General features: G+C 65.8%; 1 protein-coding gene across 4 annotated transcripts; it reads right to left on the bottom strand.

The window, feature by feature from the left end:
- Positions 1-1,405: 1,405 nt before the first annotated feature.
- Positions 1,406-12,382, bottom strand: NACA (nascent polypeptide associated complex subunit alpha). 4 transcript variants are annotated; one of them, XM_087771670.1, is made up of 10 exons: positions 12,238-12,382; positions 11,743-11,814; positions 8,794-8,847; positions 5,141-7,858; positions 3,514-3,599; positions 3,312-3,389; positions 2,646-2,792; positions 2,226-2,354; positions 1,753-1,875; positions 1,406-1,534 (listed from the first exon to the last, which is right to left on the bottom strand). In XM_087771670.1, the coding sequence occupies exons 2-10, from the start codon at positions 11,810-11,812 to the stop codon at positions 1,520-1,522; spliced, it is 3,420 nt and encodes a 1,139-aa protein (XP_087627796.1). In that variant the 5' UTR covers positions 11,813-11,814; positions 12,238-12,382; the 3' UTR covers positions 1,406-1,519. The 4 variants fall into 4 exon arrangements, with proteins under 4 accessions (XP_087627796.1, XP_087627797.1, XP_087627798.1 ...); XM_087771671.1 differs by having other exon boundaries at positions 5,141-5,263; positions 12,238-12,317; XM_087771672.1 differs by lacking the exon at positions 5,141-7,858 and having other exon boundaries at positions 12,238-12,315.
- Positions 12,383-12,403: the final 21 nt, after the last annotated feature.

Here is a 12,403-nt window from a genome sequence, read left to right as displayed (position 1 = left end):
CCGGCCCGGTTCGGGGCGGCCTTCGTCCGGCGCCTGCTGCAGGGCCTGCGCTGGGCCGCCGCACCGGCCCCCGGCCCTGGCCCTGAGCCCCGGCCCCGGCCCCGAGCCCCGGCCCCGCCGCGCAGACGGGCGCTGGCGCTGGGCCTTCCTTGGAGCGGGCGTCCCGCCAAATAAAGAGGCGGCTTCGCCTGGGAGCCGCTCAGCGATTCCCGCCAACGGCCCCGTGGTGCGGCACGAGGAGCAGCGGCGCCGGGGGAGCAGCGCGAGCGCCGTAAAACCCCGGGCCAAATCAAGGGTTCAGCCCTGCTCCTGCAGGCGGTCAGGAAACAGCACGGGGGAACCGAGGACGGAACCGACGCAAACTCAACTCCGCGCCGAGCGGACGGGGCCTCTCCAAGCCTCGCTCCTGCCTGAGGCCTCCGAGTTCGACCTCTCGGAGCTGGGAGCTGCTCTGAAATCCCATCGCTGCTCCCTGGGCCTGCAGCTCTCCGGTTCCTTAATTAAAACCGTCAGACGCTGCTGCCCAAGCCTCGCGCTCAATCCTCCCGATTCGGGCCTGGCCGCGGCCGCCCTCCGCGGCGGGAGCTCTGCCCGCCGGCGCTGGCGCAGGCTGCAGGGCCACGAGGGCTCCCAGCCGCCGTCGCCCCCTCGTTTCCTCGGGCTTCTCGCTGGCTGCCTGCGCCGCCAAGTCGCTCATCAGCTTTAATGAGCTGTTCCAGGGCCCAGATTTTATAGCACAGGGGGGAAAAAAAGCTGCTAAACGGCAGCAAAGCGCCCATGCTCCCAGCTCCAGCCTCCACATTTCGTGAGACTCGGGGCCGTGGGTGGGCAGGCGTCAGCTCGCTCCCCTGCGAGCGGGGGGAGGCTCCCTCCGTGCCGAACAGCAGCTTCCCGGGCGAGCGCGGGCCTCCCGCCGGCCGACCAAGCGCGGCCCCTTCTGCCGCTCGGCGCTGCCGTGCCGCACGCATCCAGCAAAGCCGTGGGTCGAAAAGGCAGGACCGAACCCGGGCGAGCCTCAGCCTCCCATTGGATCGGGCTGGAAGCTGCGCGGTGCCACAGTCCATCCCTGTCCCACGGCTGCAGGGAGGCGAGGGAGAAGCCCGCGGTCGCGGAAGGGAACCCGCCGGGGGGTGAAGGAGGCAACACCCCGCAGCGGACTCCTCGCCTCCCGTCCGGGAGACGGCCCAGGCTGAGCCCAGCGCCCCAGGCACGGCGCTGGCTCCGGGGCTCGCGGCCAGCCGACCTTCGGGACGGGAAGGAAATGAGGGAATGGGCAGGTGCTCTTCCGCTGGGGCGGGATGGGACAGGGTATCGGGGCTGAGATCTTCCTGGGAGGAAGGCTCCACCCTGGGGCCTCGGCTACCAGGGAGGGGAGGGCAGCACAGCCAAGACAGAGCAGAAAGTGTTTCACCAACAATAAGCCACAACTTTTATTAATTGATAGAAATAGTACAAATTTTAAATTTAGTTGCATTTTACTCTTCTCTGAAACACCAAAAAAGGCTCCTCTCTCTGGCAGCTACATCGTCAACTCCTGCAGAGAGAAGACAGACACGTTAGGAGCCAGCCTTGCCGGCGGCACGGAGCCCCACAGCCCGGCCACCAACCCGGGGAGGGATCCGGTGCCACGGCCACAGGCGGGAGGAACGTCCCTCCGCTTGCGGCAGTGGGGAGCTACGCGCTGCACGTCTCCCCCCAGGGACGTCCCGCCGCAGGCCCCTCTGCCTCCTGCCCAGCCAGGCAGCCACTCACCATTATAGCATTTACAATATCGTTACTGTTGTTCTTCAGGGCACGGACTGCCTTCGCTCGGGACACGTTCGCCTGGGACATCACCAGCTCGATGTCTTTCACCTCGACGCCGGTTTCGTCAACCTGAAGGAGACAGAGCCCGGGATTCAGGCCAGCCCAACGCACGGCTTGCTCCGTGCCTGGCAGAGGAAAATGGGATCGTCTGGATTGGGGCGGCTCCCACTCAGGCCACGCAGACGGAAGCTGGGAGGCAAGACCGGGCGCTGCCCAGCCCGGGGGACGGTCCCCCGGCAGTGCCCAGGATCAGAGCCTCCGGGGGAAGGACCCTGCGCTCTCCCTCTGCCATCACAGTGAAGACGTGGATGAGGGAAAGAAAAACACGGGCGTGAATGCAGCAGGCCTGCGGCCCGGCAGCTGGCTTGGGTCTGCAGTGAAGCACCCAGCCCCGCAGAGACAGGCTGGGGAAGGCGTACCTCTTCTTCCTCGCTCTCCTCCTGCACGGTGGGGGTCTGTGTGTTTTCTTGGATGTTTGAAACAGCTTCTCCTTGCACTTTGAACTTTTCGGCAGCTGCCAGCTGGGCCTGCTGGGACAGGTCTTCGATCTGGAGGAGGGAAGAAGTGTCAGCGAGGCCAGACCGGCGCAGAGCGGGATGTCAGCACACAGGCTCAGGGAGCCGCAGCCGTGCTCCCTGCGCCGCAGCAGTGCCAGCACATCCAACGGCTCTGCCGCACAACCCAGCACGTCCCTCGGGGGGGGGTGCACAGCAGCTGGGACCCACCGGCAGCAGCCACAGCACGCAGGTGGCAAGGAGAAACCCCAGCTAAGTCGCTGGCCGCCCCGCTGCCGCACGCATGGATTAACGCGGCCGCCAGACACTACGCAGCCAGCTCACCTTCGCTTCGCCAAAGACTATGTAGGTGTCTGACGCTGGGCTCTTGTACACGTCTGGCTTTGTGATGACAAAGAGGATGTTCTTAGATTTCCGGATGGTGACTCTGGTTACTCCCGTCACCTGGCGAAGGCCCAGTTTAGACATTGCCTGAAAAACAAGAGAGAAAGGTAAGCGAGAGAAAGACAGTTACTGAGACAGCCTGGCCTGTGAAAAGATGTATCCACTCATCTGCTCTCCAGAGACCTGGGTCCAATGATCAGTGCGCTCACGCAAATTAAAACGTGCATTTTACTGCTGCAGGGAAGCATTCCCGGGCTTTTAGCCTGACACTGCACTGGGAGCCTGGGAGGGAACTCTGTAGTCCCAGGACTGGCAAGATCTGTAGCGTGACCGCGAGCCTCTCCATACACAAGGATTTTGCCTGTGAAGGGGGCATCCCCCTGCCTGGGGGCCTGACAGTGGCAGAAAGTCGCACAAACCTCTCTTGGCTGCCGAATGCCCGGCTGCTGCTGCCGTACAGGGGCAGGAGGTGAGGAGCTCAGCAGGGTTCAGGGGGCGAAGACCCCACACTCAGGGATACCGTGCCAGACCCCGAGGCAAAGCTCAGCTGTTCACGGGCAGCCTGTTTGCTGCTACAGGTTTGGTCCGTCCACCATCCCACCTCACCTTCCGTGCTTTCTTTTCGCTCCGGCTCTGTTTTGCTTTGCTAACGGGTTCTTCATCTATTTCAGCTGCTGCTGCAAGCTGCAAGGACAGAAAATGAGAGGGACCCATGAGAATCCTGAGGCAGCGGTGGACAGCATCAGCAGGGATCCTGCTCCGCCGCTGCTGGGCGCAGGGATGCGCTGGCGCGTGCTGCCTGCCCTACCTGTGCCTGCTGCGTTGTGGCCTGTGTGGAGTCTTGTTCTTCGAGCTCTGGTACAGATTCATCACTGTCAGACTCTGTTCCGGACCCTACAGAAACACACACACGTCACTCTTTCCAGCTCAGGTAGGTCCAGGGGACACAGCAAGATCAAAGAAGCGCACTGCTTCGGTGTAGCCTTTGCTGCTGGGGGTTCCGAGTGCTGACACAGTTTCCCGTCAGCGTGGCTAAGCCACATCTGATGGAAGGAGCTCTCCCTGCAACCCCCAACGCCATCAGCAGCGGGTGGCACAAGAGCCTCTTCCGAGCAGTCTCACCATGGTGGAAGCTCCCCTACGGCAGCAGGGAGAACCTGCACCAGGAGCTGGCCAGGCTGGGCTGTGCTCCTGCCGGGTGCCAGAGCACCACAGGTGCCCGGAGGCTCGCTCCGGAACGCCCAGTCCCCAGGAGGCAGCCCCAGCCTGAGTCGCTCCCCCAGTCCGAGGCACCGCACTGGCCAGTGTGGCAGCCCGGCTGGAGGTGCGCAGGGCGGCACCCCCTGGGCGGCGAGTCAGCAGCGGCCCGGCGCTGACAGGGTCTCCCTCGGTTCCCCTCAAACCCGTTCAGGCAGCAGTGAAGCTGGGGTTGCAGGAGATCAGACACACAGCATGGAAACGAGACCCAATTCGCCGAGTCCCCGGGGCTGCTGCACCTTTCCGTGACTTCGCTACAGGGGACGATTTGCAATTACCTCAAAAACCCCCATCAGGGAACGGCATCTTTGGATGCTCAGGCTGGCCTCTATGCCAGGTCCTGAAAGCTGCTGGAGCCGGGGAGGCTCACAGGGCTGCCAGCTCCCGCGCCGCTGCTGCAGTGCCGCGATTAGCTTGCCAACCACGGCACAGCTGTGTCTGACCACGCGGGAGTGAACAAAGCAGAGCCGGGCGTCTCCAGCCTTGGAGGAGGCTGGAGGGTGACCGCGACACCCTCTCATGCAGCCATTACCTGAATTCAGTCCCGTTTCCTTCCCTGGAAAGGGCCTCTGCGCCCACGGCCACGCTGAGCACGCAGGAGCCCTCGGCAAAGCACTCTGCAGGCTGTCGGTGCGTGCCCGGGGGATCCCAACAGTTCAGGCGGGCAATGTTTCCCCAGAGCGCGGGGACGGGCCTGTTTTGGCACCAGCACTGCCCGCAGCTCCCCTCTGCCAGTGGACGGACACGGGGAAAACCACAGTGGACGCCAGACACGCAATGGGGTGCAGGCACATGGCAGCTCTTCCCAGAGTCTCAGTGTGAAGCCAGCTCAGGCAACAGTCGCGGTGCCCGCGCCACAAGCCACACCGTGCTCCGTGCCCGAGAACTCGCGTTAGTGACACCGACCCGCTGGCACTGGACCATGCCGAGCCCTGACCTGTCCGATCCCGTGGCCGCGGGGCGTCTCCCCTCCCTGTTCCCCGGCTCACCGGCTGCTCGGGCAGGTTCAGCTCGGTCTGGCATGGTTCAGGCCTGCCTCCACCGCGGCACTTCCACAGACTACTTGTCTAGACCGACACACCAAGCGGCACAGGGGCGCCCGGGCCCCGTCTACGGGTTAGTATCCAGTGGGCAGCCAGTGACACTCCATGCACACGGCAAACCGAGGCGGCAAATACCCTTGTCATTCTTCAGGACAGGCTGCTTAGCCGGAGGAGCAGGGGCCTCAGCAGGGGCCACGGCTCCTCGGGGAGAGAGGTCCACCAGGATGGGCTGCACCGGCGGCTCAGCAGCAGGCAGCTCTGGGGGGATCAGAGGCGGCAGGTCGTCGTCGTCGATGGCAGCACCGACGGGGGCTGGGGCCTTCGAAGGGGGTTTGGATGGGGGCAGGCGGGGGCCCAGCTTGGTGACCTTACTGGGAGGGGTCTGCTTCTTTGCAGGGGGAGCGCTCGGCACAGAAGGGGCAGGCGGGGGGAGGTTACCCGCCGGGGCAGAGCCAGGAAGGACGGCTTCTGGTTTCTGGGGAGCAGGGGCAGCACCATCAGCTGACGGCTTCGGGGGGGCACCAGGAACCCCCGGGGCTGGGGCAGCCGTGACTGGAGCGGGAGCCGGCATGCCAGGTGCTGGGGCAGGGGCTGCCGGGGGCGCAGCCAGAGCTGGTGGAGCTGCAGGAGCTGGCGTGGCTGTGACAGGGCTCTTGGGAGGTGCTTTGGCCGCAGGAGGGGCGGCTGGAGCTGGCGGGGCCGCCGGCACTGGAGCGGCAGGGGCAGAGGGAGCAGAAGGGGCAGCAACAGGGCTGCTCTTTGGAGGCTTTTTGGCCGCAGGGGGGGCAGCTGGAGCTGGTGTGGCTGGGGCAGAGGGAGCAGCAACAGGGCTCTTGGGAGCCGCTTTGGCTGCGGGAGGAGCAGCCGGAACTGGTGGAGCTGCCACCGCCGGTGCGGCAGGGGCAGAGGGAGCAGATGGCACCGTGACTGGGCTCACAGCAGCCACTTCGGCCACAGGAGGGGTGGCCGGAGCTGCCACTGCCGGTGTGACAGGCGGGAAGCCGGCAGGGGCAGATGGGGCAGTAACAGGGCTCACGGGAGGCGATTTGGCTGCAGGAGGGGCAGCTGGAGCTGCTGGCGCTGCCACCAGCGGTGCAGCAGGGGCAGAGGGAGCAAATGAGGCAGCGGCCAGGCTCACAGGAGCCGCTTTGGCCGCAGAAGGGGTGGCTGGAGCTGCCACCGGCGGTGTGACAGGCGGGGAGCTGGCAGGAGCAGATGCGGCAGTGACAGGGCTCACAGGAGCCACTTTGGCCGCAGGAGGGGTGGCTGGAGCTGCTGCTGCTGGTGTGACAGACGGGGAGCTGGCAGGGGCTGAGGGGGCAGACGGGGCAGTGATGGGGCTCACAGGAGCCACGTTGGCTGCAGGAGAGGCAGCTGAAGCTGGTGGAGCTGCAGGAGCTGGTGTGGCAGGGGCAGAGGGAGAAGTCGGGGCAGTGACTGGGCTCATGGGTGCCGCTTTGGCCGCAGCTGGAGCTGCCACCGCCAGTGTGACAGGCAGGGAGCTGGCAGGGGCCAAGGCGGCAGCAGGCACAGGAGCTGCCGGTGGGGAGATGGGGCTCGCTGGAGCTGCTTTGGCCAAAGCAGCCATGGCCACTGCTGGTGCAGCACTGGGAGCTGCTGCTGTCGGTGGCCCTGGGGGAGACGGGGCAGCTCCCAGAGAGGGTTTGGACAGGGCAGGAGCGATGGGAGCTGCCGCAGCGGCAGGCACTGCCCCAGGGTCTGGGCTCCCGGGAGGTATCCTGGCCACGGAGGGAGGGACCGGGTCTCCCACAGCTGGAGCCGCAGGGGCAGCAGCCAGGGCCACCAGGGCAGGGCCCATAGGACAGGTCTTGGCAACAGAAGGAGCAACTGGAACCAGTGGAGAGACTGGAGCACCAGGGGCTGGGCCCTGTGGGGCAGCAGCAGGACTCCCAGGAGACATCCCAACTGGCACCAGAGAGGCAGGGGGTGACAACGGGGCCATGGGGACAGCCGGGAAGACAGGCGGAGAGATGGCACTGGCCAGGGCCGGGCACTGAGGAGGAGCGAGGGAGGGCAGGGGAGAATCAGGGGCTGGGGCGTGGGGAGAGGCTGAGGCAGAAGCCAGCGGGGCAGAGGCAGGGCTGCCAGGAGACACTGGTACCACTGGGGCAGCCGCTGCTGGTGCCATGACAGGGCAGAGAGGGGCTGCCATGGGAAGAGGGGGAGAGCCTGGGCTCTGGGGACAAGCTGCGGCCTCGGGAGGCGCAGCGGGAGCAGGCAGGAAAGTGAGGGATGCCGGCAGGGGAGATGCCACAAGGGGAAGGGAAGGGGTTGGTGGGAGAGCAGCCGGGGCTGCCCCGGGGCTGAGGGAAGGAGCAGGGGCTGCTGAGGCTGCCATGGGGGCAGGGAGAGGGGCCTGGGCTGCAGCTCCCGCGGGGCTCAGAGGGGCGGCAGAGGGGGCAGCTTTCACAGGAGAGGCGAGAGCTGCGGGGGGAGAACCAGGGCTCACGGCGGGGGTGAGGGGGGCCACCGTCACTGCGGCAGGAACAGCAGCCAGAGCAGGAGACACTGGGGCCGGGAGTCCTGGAGACACTGGGCTAACTGGGGCAGGCCCTGGAGATCCTGGGGCTGCAAAACCCACCGGGGACTGCGGAGCTGGGGCTGGAGGAGGGGAAGTGGTGACTGGGACCTGCAGGGCTGGGGCGGGGAGCTGGGGGGGAACAGCAAAGACGGGGATGGCTGCAGCTGGGACCACAGGGGGGGAAACGGGGGCTGGGGGGCTGGCAGGGGCAGGCAGAGCCATGGCAGGGCTGGGTGGCTCCGCTGGCAGAGCCTGGCCTGCGGGGCCCAGAGATGGAGTCAGAGGTGGGGAATGAGCAGCATGAAGAACAGCTAAAGGAGAGAAACAGAGTGAACCGATGAGAGAAGGGAGCGAGGGAGGGGAGGCCAGGAGAAGGCAGCCTGCCAGCAGAGCCGGCCCCATCCCAGCCCTGGCCTTCCCCCCAGCCTTTGTGCCCGGCTTCTAGAGCAGCAGACGAACGCCTGCCTGCCTGCCAGGTCCAGCGCAGACCATGACATTCACCTGCCTCTAGAAACCGGCACTGATTTTACAGAGGACACTGTGCCGGGACGTGAGCTAGCTGACAGGCACAAGTGACAGAAAAAAAAAACAGATGCCAGCATCAGTACTGCTGCCCCAGGTTTCCTTGTTTAGAGCAGCTGTGGCTGAAACCCTGGCATGGCAGGAGGCGGCACCTGAAACGCCAGGAAGCCCCAGCAGGCCCGGCACGGCAGGAACCCAACAGGGCCGGCACAGGGGCCAGGCTTCGCCACCAGCTCTGTGCTCAGCTCTTCCCTACCAAAGGGGTTGCCACAACCTTCGTGGAGCCCTGGAGGCCCAGCCAGACCCCCAGCGCTGCTCCTAAGCCTGGAAAATCACATCCCGGGCTGGCGGGAGCAGGGGGGTGACGAGGACCCACCCGAGGATAGGAAGGAAAAGTCAAATTTAACACACTGGCATGCACAGCTGTTCCAGGAGCGCTCTGGCACTCGTGCTCTGGCAGAGGGCAGCCCCCTCCCCTCCAGCCCCGGTGCGACACAGGCAGACCCTCCCGGCAGGCCCGCACCCTTCGGGGACGAGGATGCTGAGGCACGGTGGTGGCGTGGCTCACTCACACCGAGGGGATGGGACCCTGAGTCCTGGCTCCTGTGCAGTGACCTGCGCTCCCCTGTGCAAGCTGTTAGAGTTAATGTAACTGCAACCACCCAAAACAGCAAACTCTGGTTAATGTGGCACACGAGGTGTTAACGAGGAGGGTCCGGAGTACCTGGCGCTGCAGCAGGAGCAGTAACAGGGGCTGCGGGAGGAAGGGCAGCTGGAGCTGAACGGGTGAGAACAACAGTTTATTAAGACAAGTCCTGCTGACCGAGACCGCTCGCTGTCCAGCTCCCCCGGCGCACGCCCGCCTCCAGCCAGTGCCGAGAGAGCCCGGCTATTCTGAACGCCATTCCGAACGTCACTGATCACAGGGAAGCACTCAGGGAAGAGGCTCGGTGAGAGCCAGGGAGGGCAGCACTGGTCTGACCAGTGTAACCGGCACCGCTGCCAGTCGGGAGAGCAGAACCGGCCCAGCCACACACCCGCCCCTTGGCAGCTCCAGCCCCATGCACGTCAACCCCGAACCCAGAGGCAGCACGTCCCGGCACGCCTGCCGGCAGGGATGGTGAAGGGAGCACAGCCCGGGTGGCTGCCGAGGAGAAGCCACCGACAACTGCAGAGCCCAAATCATAGTCCGGTTCGCAGACGCCACGTCACGTCAAGGGAGCAACAGATCTGCTGCTGTGCAGGGCACTGGCTCTCCTGCTGCAGCCACATCCAGCTCTGCATGGGTCGCCCACCGACCCACACCAGCGCCGGCCCTGCCTGTGCATCCGCTGCCCCTGCCCAGCCTCTCCCACGCTGCCATTAGGGCTGGGGGCTGGGTCGCAGGCTCAAGTCCTCGCCTCGCTACCGTCTGGAGTGGTAACACACGTGTGAACTCACAGCAGCCTCCTCTGTGGCCAACATCCCTTTCTCTACCCCAAGAACAGTGGCCCAGAAAATGCTTCTAACGCCCCATTTCCCCAGCCCACCCCAAAAAACAGGGTAGTGGGAGGAGACGGGCACCAGCGCGCAGCTGGGCAGCTGCTGAACGAGTGCTGGACATCGGTGCCTTGTGCCAACGGGCCAGCGCGCGCCAGGACATTTCCTGCTCCAGGAAACCTACTGGTGCCTCAAGAAGGAGCAACAACCCCTGCCAAGAGCCGAGCTGGTCCCGAGCCCTTCACAGAACAGGCTACACAGACAACAGCCTTCTCTGGAAAGCTTGTTTACCCCTGCCAGCTCTCCCTGTTCCTTTTCTGTCTCCACTGACACCTCACCAGCACCGTTTGAGGATGTTCCTGCGATAAGCACGGTATTTCCAACTCACTTCTCCACTGACTCTCGAAGAGCAGATATCATTTTTAAGAGATACTTAAACCAAGCAGGCTGCAGAGCCTCCCGCAGCCTGGCTGCGCACACCTGAAAGCCGAAGCCCTGCACTGCTGGATTAGAGACCGCTCTGCCCAATCTCACCAGCTTTCCACGGACCAGCCAACCTCCAAAGAGTAAGACGAAAATCAAAGGAAACTGCGCGACGGCTCCCACCCACAGGGCGATTGCTAACCCTGCACCAGCACCCTGAGCTCCAGCTCCTCCTGTGCCGCCGGATCTCAGAACAGCCGGCTCAGCAGAGAGGGGATAAACACAACAGCCCTTGCACACACCCTTGCCTCCACCTTCTGCCTGCAGACCTACCTGACGTCTCCCGCCAGCCCCCACAGCTGCTCCGGCCTCCTAGGCTGCCCGTGTCGCTCCCCCAGGAACCCCCCATGTTCCCCCCGAGCCGGGGGAGCAGGTACTGTAACAGCATTTGCTGCTCAGCACACACTGCCCACCAGCAGCTTCTACCGACCTACGTGTGCTCCATCAAGTTATTAGAGACTCAAGAGCAGCAGAGCTTTGGGAGAAGAAAACACGCGAGTTGTCACCCGAGAGAGAAGCCATCCCCGGGAAGCAGGGGGGACGCTGGGAAGTGGCCCCACCGCAGGAATCCCAGCTACGCCTGGAGAGAGACCAAAAGTACAGCAGCTTCCCGGGACCTGACAGCACAGCTGTCGCACCGACAGCCGCCACTCAGCCCCGCCAGGCCCAGGGGACGCTTCCTCCCGGGGAAGCTTTCTGCCAGCACCTCCCAGCCGCCGGGGAGCCCCGACTTCCCTTGTGGCCCCCAAATCCAACGCGCCCTTCAGACAGACCCCCGTTCACCGTCCTGCACCACGTGGCTCCCCCAGGCCAGGTGACAACGCCCGGTCACGTATTCCTGCGGCGCGTCCCTGCGCCTCGGGGCAGAGGCGCAGCAAACACGGGCAGAGCATTCGCCAGCTGGATCGCAGCACCCGGGATGCCTTCAAAGGAGTCAGGCAGCGCAACAGGCAGCGCAACAGGCAGCGCAACAGGCCCCTGCCCCGCAGCACGCACAGGAGCCCACGCTCACCTGCCCGGGCCTTTCTGAGCTGCCCCGAGTCCTGGCCGCCCTGAGGCCGGTGCAGCAACGCTCCCCGGCCCCGCTGTGACTTTCCAACGGAGCTGTGCATCGCCTTCCCAAATCCGACCGGTTCCAGAGTGCAAAGGGATTAACATCTGTACACGTCCCCAGCGTCCCAGTCACTGCACGGCCGTACCCCGACCCGGCTACGGCCGTTTTCCTCCCATTGCCACTGCTCCAACACTCAAATCCGTAACAGGAACACACAAACAAGGTACGGAATGCGGCTGACGCCCTCCCCAACAGTTTGGGACACAAGAGGCTACAAACCACACTTCAGTCACGTTTCCCGTAGAAATAACCGATACGATTTTGGGTGGGAAACTAGAGAATACAGGTTTCTTTTGGCAGCGAGCAGCACAGCAATACGGAGGCACAGAAGGGCACTCAAGCCACCGAGCAGACGCCCCGAGTGCCCTGGGGTAGGAGCTGGCGTCAGGCGGCCCCCGCCGCCATCGTGCCCTCGCCCCGGAGCCCCGCGGGGCAGCGGCCCCCCCTAGAACCCGCCTCAACTCCCCCGTCGGGCAGGTGAAACCTGACCGTTCCCCAGCCTTCCCCCCTAGACACGGCCGAGCGCCCAGACCGGGGGCACCGGGACCTCCCCCCCCCCCGCCAGCCCCCGAAGCCGCGACCCCCCCCCGGCCTCACCTGTCTCAGCCTGCGGCTGCGGCAGCTCCTGCTCCGTGGCCGGGACGGTTTCTGTAGCTTCACCGGGCATTTCTGGGGAAAGGGAGAACCCAACAGGCCCGGGCTCGCCGGGGCTCCGGACGGTGACCCGCCCTTCCCGAAGCCACCCGCGAGCCCGCTGCCCACAGACACCGAGCACCTCCCGGTACCGACAGGTCCCGCGAGGTGCTGCCAATGGGCCTCCCCCCGCCGGGCTGCCGAGCTGCCCCCCCCGGCGGCCCGGACCGCGGCCTCGGCCGCTTCTCCCCCCGCCGCGAGCGGGCTGCCCCTTCCCGGTGCGCGGGGCCGTCCCCGCCGGCCTTCCCGGCCCTGCTCGGCACGACCACGGCCCCAGCGGCGGCCTCGGCCGGGCCGCCGCCGCCCTCCCGCCCTCCCTCCCGGCCCGGCCGCAGCCCCCGCAGCGGCCCCGAGCCCCCGCGGCGGCGGATGGCGGCGGATGGCGGCGGCGGGACTCACTGTGCGGGGAGCAGGGCCCAAGATGGCGGCGGAAAGAGACCGAGCGGCTGGAGGCGCGACTTCCGGGAGAACGAGCACTTCCGGGGCAAGGGGCAGCGCCCCGTTGCCCGCCCCGTCCGCCCGCCCCGACGGCCGCGCTCCGCCGTTCCGGGCCCCGTCCGGCCCG

This window comes from Nipponia nippon, unplaced genomic scaffold, assembly GCF_047370975.1.
Source record: "Nipponia nippon isolate SJK-2023a ecotype South Korea unplaced genomic scaffold, ASM4737097v1 scaffold_35, whole genome shotgun sequence".
Lineage (NCBI taxonomy): Eukaryota > Metazoa > Chordata > Aves > Pelecaniformes > Threskiornithidae > Nipponia > Nipponia nippon.
Note: the sequence above shows the minus strand (reverse complement) of the source record. Positions and strands in the feature narration are given on the sequence as shown.

Bases quoted from the DNA above. Each gene is read 5' to 3' on its own strand.
- NACA (XM_087771670.1), bottom strand. From the start codon at position 11,812: ATGCCCGGTGAAGCTACAGAAACCGTCCCGGCCACGGAGCAGGAGCTG. The intron at 8,848-11,742 runs GTGAGGCCGGGG...TCACCCGTTCAG, and splicing joins GCAGCCGCAGGCTGAGACAG to CTCCAGCTGCCCTTCCTCCC. The intron at 2,793-3,311 runs GTGAGGTGGGAT...CTTGTTTTTCAG, and splicing joins GCGAAAAGAAAGCACGGAAG to GCAATGTCTAAACTGGGCCT.